Source organism: Zingiber officinale, chromosome 5B (assembly GCF_018446385.1).
Source record: "Zingiber officinale cultivar Zhangliang chromosome 5B, Zo_v1.1, whole genome shotgun sequence".
In the NCBI taxonomy this organism is placed as follows: Eukaryota; Viridiplantae; Streptophyta; class Magnoliopsida; order Zingiberales; family Zingiberaceae; genus Zingiber; species Zingiber officinale.
This window is the reverse complement of record NC_055995.1, coordinates 10,716,277-10,730,627: the sequence shown is the minus strand read 5'-3', so window position 1 is coordinate 10,730,627 and position 14,351 is coordinate 10,716,277. Positions and strand designations below refer to the sequence as shown.

Below are 14,351 nucleotides of genomic sequence, written 5' to 3'. Positions count from 1 at the left end.
CTTCCCGGACGCTTCGACTTTTGCTGAGTTGGATTGGGATGACCTACGGTATACTTACGAAATCTCTACCAGCTTTCGCCCCATCATCCCTACTGGTACGAACCTATATTTCGATCATCCGCCTGGTTCTTGTACTTTCTTCACTGAACAATTTGTATCTGGTCTTCGTCTACCCCCACATCCTTTGTTATCCGGAGTGTGCCGCTACTTTAAGATCCCCCTAGGTCAATTGACTCCCAATTCCATAAAAATTTTGTGTGGCTTCGTAATACTCTGCGAAGTTTGTGAGGTTTCCTGGTCAGCTCCCCTTTTTCACTGCTTCTTCGCTCTTGCTCGGCACGCTGACGGTCTTTTTTATTTCCAAGCTCGCGGTCACACTGCTTTCTTCTCTCCTCTTCCTCCTCCCAGCGCTAACTGGAGGAAAAAGTTCTTTTTTCTCCGGTTTCCAGAGGAAACAAGCTGGCCTATGCATTGTCAATCTGAGCTGCCTCTACCTCCGGCACTAGAAGAATTCCATATGGACCTCCCCTTTACTATGGCTGCAACCCAGATGGAGGATTGGCACTTGAATCTAACAAGACTGTTATCTGAAGACCTACTTTCTTATTTCAGGCTGAGCCCCTCTTCTCCTGAAACACCGCACTCCTTAGGTAAGTTCGTGATGAGCCCCCCCTTTTGATCATTTTCTTTGTTAGAATGACCTTTCGTGTTGGTGCCTACAGCTGAGGTTTTGTATCGCGCATCAAAGGTTCTGCCTTTGCCCCTCAGTGATCTGGAAATACTGCGGCACGGTCGGGTAATCTTGGAGAGGAGGCTACTCCCTCATCTTGGATCCACCTCATTTGGGGCAGCGACTCAGCCTACTTCCAACCCCGCCTTACACAACGCTTCTCCTTCACCTGCCGCCCCGAGCCGAGGTCGGGGTCTTGATCAAGCCGGCCGTCTGGCCAGACCCGTCTTCCGAGGAGCCTCCTGGGCCTCTAGACGCGCTCGCGCAGCCCTTCATCACGCAGGTCGAGACTCGTCCGGTCGGGACGCCACAGACAGGGGTGCTTCAGCCTTTTCACAGGGTCAGCCTTGCTCTGATAGTTCTGACTCTGACAACCAGCCCCTGCTTCACAGACGGCGTCGAAGACCAGGTCTGACTTCACAAACACTTGATCCTGTTCCTTTTACTACCATATTGCTCCCCGCTGCCACCGTGGCTGGCTCTAACACCACTCCCCTCTTCATTCTTATTTTATTTATCTGGCAGCCTCTCCCAACCCTCACAGGGGAAGACCAGCGGCATTCCGCTCTGCCCCTACCCCTGCTGAGGAAACCAGCTCAAGCGAGCGTCATGACACAGTGCCAACTGAGCACATTCCCGGGCCACCTCCTGCTCCTCCTGGTTCTGCCACCGGCCCTTCTCGACCTTCCTCCTCCGACCACTATCGTTACAAAACCACTATCCCTTCTGAAGCTGCTTTAGTTCTGCGACATGACGTCCCCACGAGCCTTCTGATGATGAAAGGCTGTCTCGGCAGTTTGTGGGCAAAGAGCATGAGTCAAATGGATAGCGTGCCGCCATTAGTCCAGATGGATAGGTTCTCGAAGTCCTGGGCTAAAGTAAGTACTCCTTACCTTACACTTGTTATTAGTTTGCCTTAACTAAAGGTTATATCTTCCATCTAGACTCATGCAGAATCTTTAGTTCTGAACCAATCTTTCCACAACCTCCATTATCAAAGCAAAGAACTCCGAGAGAGAGTCTCTGAATTAGAGCTACAACTGAATGACCCAGCCCAAGCTAGTTATGCATTGCGAGCAGAAATCCAAGCCTTAACCAATCAGACCAACCGGCAGAAAAGGTCCCTGATACAGGTCAAAGATGAGCTCCAAGCTTTGAAGGAGGAAAGAGATGCATCTGAGGCAGGGTATCAGCAACAATTTGCCCACCAGGCTCAGGAAATACAGTCCAAGGATACCCTTCTGCAGGAGAGGAACAATAAATTGGAGGTTCAGGCAGCTCAGTTGGAAACTCAAGGACCTGAGCTGAGGGCTCTGAGAACGGAACTATCCCAGTCTCGGGCGGCTTTGACGGGAATATCTACTGCCCTGGCGGTCTATCAAGAAGGAGAGAATGATCGTTGCCTGCGAAGTCGAATGTCCTATCTGAGCTCTCCTGAATTTTTATCCCAGGTTGGGGCACGCTTTTCTACGACCGTACCCTACACGGCGGCTGGAGTTATCCAACAACTTCACGCACAGAACTTCTTGAACTCTATCCCTCCTGCAGACTTCTTGGATCAAGACAAGATCATTCAAGGCTTTCCGGATGAGATCTTTGCCCATTTTAAATGATCTGTACCAACTGCTTAAACTGATGAATTTTTACATGTACATACGTATCTTTGAGTTTTTACTTGACTATCCTACTACCTCCAGGCCCTTCGCCTGACCTGGCTTACACCAACAGAGTCAGCCCCCTCAAACCCGATAGGGCCGTAGGTAGTTAGCACTCCAAGGTCGGTCTAGCTTCCTTCCTTGAGCATCCTGCAAATAATAGGCCCCTGATGCCAATTTCTTGATAACTTTGTATGGTCCGTCCCATTGAGGCGCCAACTTTGTCACTTCCCCTATGCTTCCAGACTAGGTCTCCTTCTCCGAAAAATCGGGGGATCACCCTTCTATTATAGTTTTGTCTCATCCTCTGTCTATAGGCTTCCAACCTGGCAGCTGTTTGTTCACGAATTTCGCTGATGAAATCTAGTTCGGCCAACCGCCGCTCTGTGTTCCCTTCGTCATACATCATTCTTCTGACGGATGGTATCCCGACCTCCAGAGGCACCACTGCTTCATTGCCATATACTAAATGGAAAGGTGTCAGACCTGTACTTTCTCGGGGTGTCATACGATAAGCACACAAAATGCTCGGCAGCTCGTCTACCCAATTGCCTCCCGAGTGATCTAGCTTGACTTTGAGCCCTCGCACTATTTCTCGATTGACTACCTCTGTCTGACCATTGCTTTGAGGATGAGACACCGAAGTAAAGGCCTGAGCTATGTCGAACCCCTTGCACCAATTTTGTATCTTGCGTCCTTGAAATTGTCTGCCATTGTCCGACACTAACTTATGAGGCAAGCCGAATCTGCAAAAGATATTCTTCCACAAGAACTGGATCACCGCATCTTCAGTAATTCTGGCCAGAGCTTCCGCCTCTACCCACTTGGAGAAGTAATCTACTGCTACCAACAAAAAGCGTCTCTGCCTTGTAGCCATCGGGAAAGGTCCTACAATATCCATACCCCATTGGTCAAATGGACAAGACACGATAGAAGTTCTCAGCAGCTCTGTGGGTCGGTGCGTCAATTCTGATACTTCTGGTATGACAAACAAGTATTCACCAGCTTCTGTGCATCCTTTTGCAGGGTAGGCCAGAAATACCCGGCCAATAGTACTTTCCGAGCCAGCGTTCTTCCGCCTGCATGATTGTCATAGCACCCCAAATGTATCTCCCGCAAGGCCTGATCTGCTTCTTCCATATTCAAGCACTTGAGTAGAGGTCTGGAGAAAGACCTTTTGTACAGTTGATCTCCAATCATAACATAAGAATGTGTCTGTCTCCTGAGCATATGCGCTTCCTCTAAGTTGGTTGGTACAATTCCTTGCTGGAGGTAATTTATTATGGCCGCCCTCCAATCAATTACTCCTCCCAGGTTATTTTGTAGATCTATCTGAGCTATAAGTACGGTCTGTGCTATAGATCTGTCAAGTACCCAAGTGGTCAGGGAGCTGACCATTTTAGCTAATTCATCCGCTCTTTCATTTTCAGTCCTGGGAATCTTAGTGACTGTGACTTCTTTAAAATCTTTCCTCATCTTCTCATAGGCTTCCTTGTAAACTTGCATCTTTTCGTTGTTTACCTCAAAATGTCCAGTCACCTGTTGAGTTACTAGCTGTGAATCTGAATATATTATGACTCGGCTTGCCCCCACATGCCGAGCTGCTTGCAGACCTGCTAATAGGGCTTCATATTCTGCTTCATTGTTGGTAGCTCTGAAATTTAGCCGTACAGCCAGCTGCATAATGTCTCCCTGCGGAGATATTAGAAGTGCACCTACACCACTTCCATGATGGGTAGCCGACCCGTCTACATAAACTTTCCAAACCTCCTCCGAATCCGCTTGATAAACCTCTGTCAAGAAATCTGCCAGAGCCTGTGCTTTGATCGCGGTTCGGGGATGATACTGTATATCATATTCCTCTAGCTCGGTTGCCCATTTGATAAGCCGACCTGCTACTTCCACCTTGGTGAGAGCTCGACCCATTGTACTGTTTGTCAGGACGATAATAGGATGCGCCAAAAAATACGGTCGGAGGCGCCGAGCCATGTCCAGGGCTGTGTGCCGAGACTCAGCCCCCTTCAATAGATGGCTGAAAAAATATACTGGCCGTTGTACATTGTCCTGCTCTTTAACTAGCACGGCCCCCACAGCCTCGGGGGTGGCTGATAAATAGACCCAAAGGGGTTCTCCAACAACAGGTTTGAACAGCGATGGTAAAGATTCCAGGTATTGCTTTAGCTCCTCGAAGGCCTGTGTGCACTCTTCCGTCCACTGAAACTTAGCTGCTTTCCTGAGCACTTTGAAGAAGGGTGTGGCTCGATCTGCAGATCTAGAGATGAATCTGGACAGCGCCGTTATCCTGCCTACTAACTTCTGCGTTTCCTTCAGATTCTGAGGGATTTGCATGTTTCGGAGTGCTTGAACCTTCTCAGGATTGACTTATATCCCTCGTTCAATCACCAAATATCCCAGAAACTTCCCTCCTTTGGCCCCGAACAGACATTTCAGAGGATTCAGCTTTACACCATATTGTCTCAGAGTCCCACAGGTCTCTTCTACATCTCTTATTAGATTGGACGCCAGGGGGGACTTGATTAAGCTGTCATCAACATAGACTTCAACGTTCCGCCCGATCTGACTCTGAAAGATTTTGTCCATCATCCTTTGGTAGGTGACCCCAGCATTCCTAAGTCCAAATGGCATAATCATATAGCAGAAAGTACCATCAGCCGTTATGAAGCTAACCTTCTCCTGATCCTTCCTAGCTAAGGGTATCTAATGATATCCTTGATAAGCGTCCATTATGCATATCCTCTCACAGCTAGCAGTTGAATCCACCATCTGATCGATCCGCGGGAGAGGATAACAGTCTTTGGGGTGGCTTTATTGAGGTCGCGGAAGTCTATCCACACCCTCCACTTGTTGTTAGGCTTCTTTACTAATATAACGTTAGAAAGCCAGGACGGGAATTGCACCTCCCGAATATGTCCCGCCTTCTTGAGCTGATCCACTTCAGCTCGGATAATTTTATTCTGGTCGGCAGAGAAATTTCTCTTCTTCTGCTTAACTGGCTTGGCTTCAGGTATTAAATGCAGCTTGTGCTTAGCTATCTCTGGTTTGACTCTGGGCAGTTCTTCCGGGGACCAAGTAAAAACGTCCCTATTACGGATCAGACAATGTATCAACTCTGACTTAAGCTCCGGTGGTAAGTCACTAGCAATGCGAGTGATGCTCTCTGCTCTGTCAGTATGCAACTGAATCTCTTCCCAAGGGATAGGCTCCTCGGCAAGAGGCAGAGGCTCCTCTTGGATAGCGTGCACACCACCGTCCTGAGTCCTCCTGCTCTTGCGTGCCTCCACCCGGACCATATCAATGTAGCAACTACGAGACACCTTCTGCTCTCCCTTGACTTCTCAGACCCGCTCGCCGACCGGGAACTTAATCTTCTGGTGAAAAGTGGAGACAGCAGCCCTGAACTCATGCAGAGCTGGCCTTCCCAGGATGACATTGTAAGAGGAAGGAGAATCTACCACTATAAAGGTGCTCCTCCTGGTGCGCACAAGTGGCTCAGTGCCCATGGATATGGCTAGCTTAATCTGACCCATGGGCTTGACTTCGTTACCTGTGAATCCGTATAAAGAAGTGGTTATGGGTTGGAGCTCAGCGGCATCAATCTGCATCTCCTCGAACGCAGCTCTAAACAAAATATTGACCGAGCTCCCGGTATCCACAAAGACCCGAGCCACTCGGCTGTTAGCAATAACGGCATTGATTATGAGAGCATCGTCGTGAGGTAGTTCCAGACCCTCCAAATCTTGTGGCCCAAAGCTAATAACAGGGCCAGACGCCTGCTCGTGGCTGCACCCCACAACTCCCACATATAACCGCCGACCGTGTGACTTACGGGCCCGCCCTGAGTCCCCGTCAGTGGGCCCTCCTGAAATCATGCCGATCTCTCGTACAGCAGCGTTACCCCGGTTTTCAGCTCCCTGACATCTCTTCGGTCTTCCACGGGACCAGCTTGGTTGGAAGGGCCGGCTAGGTCGGGCCGGGTCTGACGAGCACGTTCGGCTGCGGCCCGTTCTTCCTCCATTCTCTGTACTTGGGGCGCTAACTCCGGGGGAGGCAAACCCTGCTCTGCAGCTCGCCTGGAGTCATGGGCGAATTGGAAGTAGTTACTGAGATCATGCGTCCTAAACCGATGATATGTGCAATATGGTACTCCCCTTGGTCCAGGTCTGGGCGCGTGTATGGCAGCAACTCGCGGAGCTGGTCTGACTCCCTGAGCGGGCTGAGGGGCAGGCCTGGGTTGAACGCGATGAAGAGGCTGAGCTGGCTGTGGTGCTCTCCTTTCAGGTCGGTTGCCAGGAGCCACTGTCTTTTCGGCCTTCCTTCTAGTCGCCTGAGCTTCCTCCACTTTGATGTAGCAAAAAGCTTTCTCCACCATATCATCAAAACTTCGGGCGGGGTTTTTGATGAGGTCCCTGAAGAATTTCCCTTCTATCAATCCGTGGGAGAAGACGCTCATCAGTATTTCTCTGAGGTGGCGGAGGGGACGTCATTGGCCACCTGACTGAACCGATTGATATAGCTCCGCAGAGACTCGGTCGGCCCCTGTTTAAGAGTGAAAAGACAGTGGTCGGTTTTTTGATACTTACGACTGTTGGCGAAACGACGTAAGAAGGCCGTTTTGAAATCCAAGAAGCGATTGATGGACTCTGGGGGCAATCCATCGAACGACTTCTGCGTCGAACCCGACAGGGTATGTAGGAATACTCGGCATTTGACAGCATCGCTGTATTGATACAACATATATAGCTGCGTTCTTGAACTTTCGCAGATGTTCTTCCGGATCTTTGCTTCCATCGTATTCTCCGATGTTCGGGGCTCGATAACCCCTTGGTAGGTTTTCCCTCAAGATCTAAGCCGAGAAGGGTATCTTGTCATCCGGATCTTCGGGCGGATCTTTGGCAGAGATTATAGCTTTTTCCTTTCCTGAATCCCGGGGTGGATGTAGAGAGCTTTCCGCCACCGACGCCTGCGGCTCTTCTTTCTTCGGGCTATGCTCGCGAGGTCTAGGTTGATGATAGTTGCAGCGAGGCTCTCGGAATGAAGTACGAGGGAGTTCTTCTGGCTTCTTCCTCTTCGAGCCCCTGTCGGAGACAGGAGCTGGTTCTTTGGACGCTTCAGGTGCTAGGCGAGGTCGTGAAACTGTTCCTTGTTTTTCAGAGGTGACTCGCTTTTTGACCTCCTTGAAGAGCTCATACTCCCCCGCAGTCATGGTGACATTAATCCTCCTGCTGGAACTTCGACCAGAGTCCTCCATCTTCACGCTTCGGATCAGGCTGTTGTGCTTCCCACAGACGGCGCCAATTTGATCCTGTCCGAAAGCTGAGTCGGACGAAGGCTGGTCGCGACGACCTGGTTGTTGACGGAAAGTCGTGGGTGATCCGGCTCCCACGGGCGGTTGACGATGCTGCAGGCCCTGCACACACTCAGACGATCCCCCCCTCTCGTTAGAGACCATAACCCAGGGAAAAAGTCCCCGGGTTAGGCCCTCCGACGCTCAAGTCAAGTACTTTTTTCCCAGAAAACGCAAAGAGAAGCAAAAACCACTGAAAGTGAAAAGTTGTGGAAAAAAGTGACGAGAGAGCGTACCCACGTACGAAGAATCCTCCCCTTTTTATGCACCCACCTCGCTTCTAGAACCTGCAACTATGTCAGAAAGCGTTAGACGCGGGGCTTTGTCGTGTAGTCCCGGACACCTGTCGTGCTGCTATTGGTTGTGAAAACATCTTCTTGTTTAGGAACCTCCGCCTTTACACATGGATTTTGTCTTGTAATGAAGGACATCTGTCAGACTGCTATTGGTTATGAGGACATCCTCTCGTTTAGAAACCTCTGTCTTCGCACATATCGCTGGTATGTAATGATTACCCCTTGACGGACAATTGTGATTCTCCGACTTCCGCACGACTTAGTTCATCCGATCTATTGTGGCCTGCATCTGCCTCGCATCCTCCGATCAGATCCAGCCTTTAAGCGTCACCTGCCAGTCGGGCTGACTCTGAACAACTCTGTCGATCTCGGTCTGTACCCTGTATCTTGTATACCCTGACCCTCGACTGTAGGCCTGTAGATCGAGCTGCCTTTAAACAGCTCTGCCGATCCCGACCTATACCCTGCACTTTGTATTTCCTGGCCCTCGACCGTAGGCCTGTAGATTGAGCTGCATTTGAACAGCTCTGCCGATCCCGACCTATGCCCTGCACTTTGTATTTCCTGGCCCTCGACCGTAGGCCTGTAGATCGAGCTGCCTTTAAACAGCTCTGCCGATCCCGACCTATACCCTGCACTTTGTATTTCCTGGCCCTCGACCGTAGGCCTGTAGATCGAGCTGCCTTTAAACAGCTCTGCCGATCCCGACCTATACCCTGCACTTTGTATTTCCTGACCCTCGACCGTAGGCCTGTAGATTGAGCTGCCCTTAAACAGCTCTGCCGATCCCGACCTATACCCTGCACTTTGTATTTCCTGGCCCTCGACCGTAGGCATGTAGATCGAGCTGCCTTTAAACAGCTCTGCCGATCCTGACCTATACCCTGCGTTTCGCCTGTCGTCTCCCTTTGTCTTTCAACTACTTTGCCCCCTTGATCGACAAGTCTGCCTGACCTCTGACTGCCCCATATGCTTGACTTTGACTGCCTAGTCAGCTTGACTATTGACTGCCAAGTCACCTTGACTATTGACTGCCACATCATCTTGACTTTTGACCGCTATATGGCCTTGACCCTTCTCACCCTTTCCTTTTGGGCCCCTCCATTACCAGTCGTATCACTATCAATACTAATCAAGTATTGAGTAATAATTTATCCAATACTAATAAATTGTGTTATGTTATTAGTGTCGGCTCAAGGCGGACACCTAATAAAATTGGGGCTCCTAATTTTTTATATTTTAATATTATTTTTATTTTTAAAAAAATATTCACTTTTAATTTTGGATTAGTTTTAATTTTAAATTATTGAAATTTTATTTATTATTAGTTTTTTTAATGATGAACTCGGTATCTTGCGTCTTTTTTCTAATCGCTGGGTGATCTCGTAATAAATAAAAAAAATTATTATTATTATTATTTCGATAATAATTTTAATCAATAAAAAGCAAATGATCACGCTTATGAGAATGGATGAACTCGCATCAGGAGGAGGAAGCCCTTCCCTCTGCCGCACGTGTCCCTCTGCATGCCGATCTCTGCATCGATGATCGGAGACTCTCCGCACGTGTCGCCGCTCTCTGACACCCAGCGTCCTCCTCCCCCCTTATAACTAGGTCTCTCCCCCACCGCCCTCGCCTCACTCATCTTCTACCATGGCGGAGAGGCAGGCGGCCCCCACCCCAGCGTCTGCTCGCCCCCAGCGGCACTGGCCCAGCGACGACGCCTCCGGCGGGCCGTGGCAAGGCCTCCTCCTCCTGATCCGTCAGCACGCGCCGCCCAACTCCACCCGCCTCCTCGGCCTGCTCACCCTCGTGGTGTCCGGCGGCATCCTCCTCGCCTTGGCCGGCATCACCTTCACCGGCTTCGCGCTCGCCGTCGTCTTCGTCGGCCCCATCCTGCTGCTCACCAGCCCGGTCTGGGTGCCGGCGGCCGCGCTCGTGTTCGGGGCGACGGCGGTGGTGCTGTCGGCGTGCGGCTTCGGCGTGGCCGCGGTGGCGGGGGCCACGTGGGTGTACCGGTACGCGATCGGGAGGCACCCGGTGGGGTCCGACCGGGTGGACTACGCGCGCAGCAGGATCGCCGACACCGCGAGCCACGTCAAGGACTACGCGCGCGAGTACGGCGGGTACCTGAAGGGCCGGGTGAAGGACGCGGCGCCCGGGGCGTGACCGGCAGGCAGGCAGCCAGCCACCGCCACGTTCGTCGATCGTTCCTTCTTCATGTTCTAGCTGCATGCTTTTTGTCTTTGTTACTCTAATTAATTTTACTTTACTTTGCTGTAATTAATCAGTAGCGATGATGGTGACTAAAGAAGGATTCCATATAAAGCTTCTGCGAGCATCGATCGATGGTTCTTATGGTAGTAGTAGTAGTAACGATTTAAAAAAGAAACAGAGAAATAATTAACGATATTTATATAGTTTTAATTCAGATAAAGAATTTTTTTTATCCATCACACTTAGAATTGAAGTTGAAAGAGATCATTTTCTTAATAGGAGGGGAAGAAGATCAGTGCTGAGTGTGTGGAAATCATTTTGTCCACCAAAATAAAGTGGTAAAAGGAAAGATTCGATGACCCTTCTTTTCTAGTAGTGTCATTTTCTCTACTAGTGAATTTTGACGTGGGAGAAACAGGATTTATACTATATGAATGAATGAATGAAAAATTAGGGATGGAAATCAGAGAATGAGACAATTTAATGAGACAACCAACATCAAAACTTTTAGATTTTTTAATCATGGGCCTGACATCTGATTATCTGTATCCATCTGCACCTTTCTCCATATTCATGGGTCGGCATTAAGAAATTGTTAATGTAGCGGATTTACATTTTAGATTTCTTCTTTTTCTTTAGACACAAAAGAGGGCAATCCTTTTGATCCTACTTATATAGATTTGATCCTACTTCAGATAGTGTCTCAACGTGATTTAAAGGAGGAAAGTCCATCCGGGATGCACATGTGGCAACCCCCTTGAGTCACGTTGGGGGCACTGTCTGTACAGGCAGGATTGAATCTTCCCATCCACAGGTGCCGCAAAAGACATTTTCACCATGTCAACCGTCCATTTCTAGTTTGTAAAAGAGATTTTACAAATCCATGGTGATGCACGTGTGGCAACCCCATTGAGTCACGTTGGGTACTGTCTGTGTACAGGCAATTGAATCTTCCCATCAGGTGTCGCAGAAGACACTTTCACCATGTCATCGGTTTTTTACATTGTCCATTTCCAGTTTGTAAAAGCGATTTTACAAATCCACGGTGATTCTCATTCACAGCTTCTTGTCCACTGTGTTTCTGAAAAAACAAACAAAAACAGGAAAAAACCACTTCAAATCAGTATTTTAAAAAGAAGATATCATAAACTTTTTTTTTTTTTTGACACAATTCATCTTTTAATAAATTCAAAGTGTCAAGAAATTAGAATACAATTAGAACACATACCTTTTTCAATTCAAGAAGAGTTGCTCCACAGCAGAAGCAGACAGTATGTGAAGTTCATTTTCCATCGCCATTTAACGTATGTGATTAAAACCGCCAAACGGTCCAGTGGACTTGGCGGCAGCAGGCTTTGGCGCTTCAGGTGATCCAAATACATTCCAAAATCTAAGAGTTTCATCTCCAGCTGCAGACGCAACAGTACACCCATCCGGACTCTGTAGTATTTCAATTATGAACGATTAGAAAGATAAAACAAATAGGCCTAGCATTATTAATCCAATTCCAACATTACCTGAGCCATGAACAAGACTCGGGAAGTATGACCAGTGAGCTCGGCAATTTTCACCATGGAAGGGTACTTCCACAAGGTGAGTTGGTTCTGAGTAAATCCATGAGAGCTGAGAAGTTCGCGCTCGTTCTTGTTCCAGAGGAGTGCACAGACTTGAGACCCTGTGTCGATCGAGTTCAGACAGGCACCGGTGTGAGTGTTCCAGAACTTGATGCTCCTATCCATTCCACCACCACCGGATGCAAGCAAATTGCTTTGAAACGGGCACCATGCGAGGGCTTTTACTGCGGCCATGTGATCATTGAATCTATGAAGCCACTGGTTTTGCCCTGGCGATGGATTAGCAGACGCCATGGATATGTCCCATATGTGTAGAAGATTGTCATTGCCTCCGCTGGCTAATTGCTGACCTGATCCAGACCACTTCAACCCGCACACCTCCTGTTGGTGGCCACGATATGTTTGTACGACATGGTTTCTGATTCTCACATCATTGTTAATTATCTTGCCGTCCATCCCTCCTGAAGTTAGAATACTGTTATTCCATGCCAGAGATCCCACTCTTGCTCCTCCTGTTGTTCCATCCATTCCTTTCAGAGTCCTCAGCTATAGCAATTCAATAGGTTTTGTCAGACAGTATTGAACAAACTGCTAATAAAAAAGAACTAATCTTTGATTCAATTCATCGAGAAAGAGAACAAAAGCACACTGACCAGACGATTTGAGGTTGAGTCCCACAGCTGAATGTCTGAGGAATTCAATCCAACAGCAAGATGTCGCCCGTCAGGAGCCCAGCTAACGCTGGTGACAGGGCCAGAGTCTTCGTCTAAAGTCACAAGCTCTGAAGTAGCCCCATTCGAAGCATCCCACAGGTACACAGTATTCCCGAGGGCTATAGAGAGCACGTTACTGCTTCCCCAATCTAGCAGATTCAGGTAGTAGTCATCCACGATATCTGGCGCATCAAGAGTTCTCTCTGCTGACTGAGAAAGGAATGAACCCAATTGTGAATAAGAAGCGAAGAAAAACACAAGGAAAACCAAAAAAAAAAAATAGGACATGGATAAGCTAGAACATACTTGGGGAATGTGTCTGCGTTGCTTCGCAGGCTTTACACTGCGAGTAGAAACCACATCCGCTTCTTGAAACAAAGGCTGAGATGGTGCTGGTGGTTTGCTGTTAAAAGCAAGAATTCTTGTTCTGTTATTAAGAAAATTCTCAGCAAGAAGTTTCCTGTAGGCCTCTTTGGATGGGGAAGCTGGCAACGCATTCCCCTTCTCTTTCTTCGTCTCTGTTAGCAGGTAGTATGCCATATCCATGTCCATCGCTGATCTGTTGGGTATGAATCTGTCACCCTGTAAATGACCAAGTAAAAGAACAAATTAAAAAGGAAAGATAGAATAATGCTTCTAAATGTTACAACAAACAGGACAAAATTCAATTATCTAACAGAAATAACAACGGGGAAAAGATGGTTCTAGTCCTAATTTAGAAAAGATCATAAATTTAATGCAAAAAGAAAAAAAAACACATCTTTACGCGCAGAGTGTACCAAAGCGAAAGAAATCAACCCAAAATCCTAAAACCTAAAGGAGCTCGACGATCCAATTAACCCCGAGCAGGACTTACGTTGTTCCTGGAAGATGGATTCCGAGAGAATGTACGCATGGAAGGCAAGTACGGTCTGGAGGACGGAACATCTTGGAGGGGTGCACGAGACGGCGATCGAACTTTCCCTGAAGAATAAGAAGACGACGAAAAACTTCCTGCATCCATAGTATTAGTGAATCCAAGAAAAACCTAAAAAATGGAAATTTATAAAGATATCAAAACCGAGGAAGAAGAAACCCTAAGAACCCTGCAATCAGCTGAAAAGGCAATTAGGCAACCAATAAAAATCCAAGAAAAAGAATAACAAAAATCGATCCAATAAGCTTTTCGTTTCAGTGAGCGAAGAATTTGGCGATCTCTTCCTCTTCTCCTTCTTCCGTCGTCAATCCAACAGAGTGAGAGGGGGGAGAGAAAGCAACCGATGGAGGGCGTGTTGATTCGGTGGCGGCGGTCCCGTGCGAATATATAAAGAGAGAGAGAGAGAGGGGACGTCACGGTGAAGTTCAACGGCTAGTTTCCTTTTAGTCGATTTAAACTTGCCTTCCATTTACAAGAAGACAGCTACATGCCAAATCAGCTCCAACGGTTGGAATTTGAAATTGTGTACAGAAAAAAAAACGTTCATGAAATATTATCACATAGACGCGTAAGGGAATATCAAATATAATTATAAAATAATTAGAAAGAATTAATTATTTTTAAAATTTAACGTGAATTTGAAAACTAATTTTAATTGAATTATTATAAAACTAGCTAAAATTAGAATAATTATTTTTAAATGTATAATTAAATTAAAATTAAATACTAGTGATAGAAATTTATTGTCTTAATGAACATCCTCAAACTTTTTCTCGTGATGTGGTTAGACTTACATAGACCAACATAAATCAAGGGTACCAAAAGTTGTCCCAACATGGCTCTTCTAGTACTTGAGAGATCAAGGAAGAAAATGAAATGATCTCA

At 47.6% G+C, this 14,351-nt stretch overlaps 2 protein-coding genes across 2 annotated transcripts; one reads left to right on the top strand and one right to left on the bottom strand.

Annotated features, from left to right (window-relative positions):
* The first annotated feature begins 9,512 nt into the window (after positions 1–9,512).
* On the top strand, positions 9,513–10,329 carry LOC121987242 (oleosin-like). Its single transcript, XM_042541127.1, has one exon. The coding sequence runs from the start codon at positions 9,700–9,702 to the stop codon at positions 10,213–10,215; it is 516 nt and encodes a 171-aa protein (XP_042397061.1). The 5' UTR covers positions 9,513–9,699; the 3' UTR covers positions 10,216–10,329.
* Positions 10,330–10,661: 332 nt separating this feature from the next.
* Positions 10,662–13,822, bottom strand: LOC121984106 (cell division cycle 20.2, cofactor of APC complex-like). The gene is made up of 6 exons (XM_042536891.1): positions 13,407–13,822; positions 12,857–13,132; positions 12,491–12,760; positions 11,781–12,383; positions 11,492–11,703; positions 10,662–11,344 (listed from the first exon to the last, which is right to left on the bottom strand). Exons 1-5 carry the CDS (start codon positions 13,551–13,553, stop codon positions 11,563–11,565), a joined length of 1,437 nt encoding a protein of 478 aa, XP_042392825.1. The 5' UTR covers positions 13,554–13,822; the 3' UTR covers positions 10,662–11,344; positions 11,492–11,562.
* Between the last annotated feature and the right edge of the window lie 529 nt (positions 13,823–14,351).

What these genes read in the sequence shown, in the direction of transcription:
- LOC121987242 (XM_042541127.1), top strand. Translation starts at nt 9,700, where the DNA reads ATGGCGGAGAGGCAGGCGGCCCCCACCCCAGCGTCTGCTCGCCCCCAG.
- LOC121984106 (XM_042536891.1), bottom strand. Translation starts at nt 13,553, where the DNA reads ATGGATGCAGGAAGTTTTTCGTCGTCTTCTTATTCTTCAGGGAAAGTT. An exon ending in ATCCATCTTCCAGGAACAAC is followed by an intron (nt 13,133 to 13,406) that starts GTAAGTCCTGCT and finishes GGTCATTTACAG; the next exon opens with GGTGACAGATTCATACCCAA. An exon ending in ACTCAACCTCAAATCGTCTG is followed by an intron (nt 12,384 to 12,490) that starts GTCAGTGTGCTT and finishes GAATTGCTATAG; the next exon opens with CTGAGGACTCTGAAAGGAAT.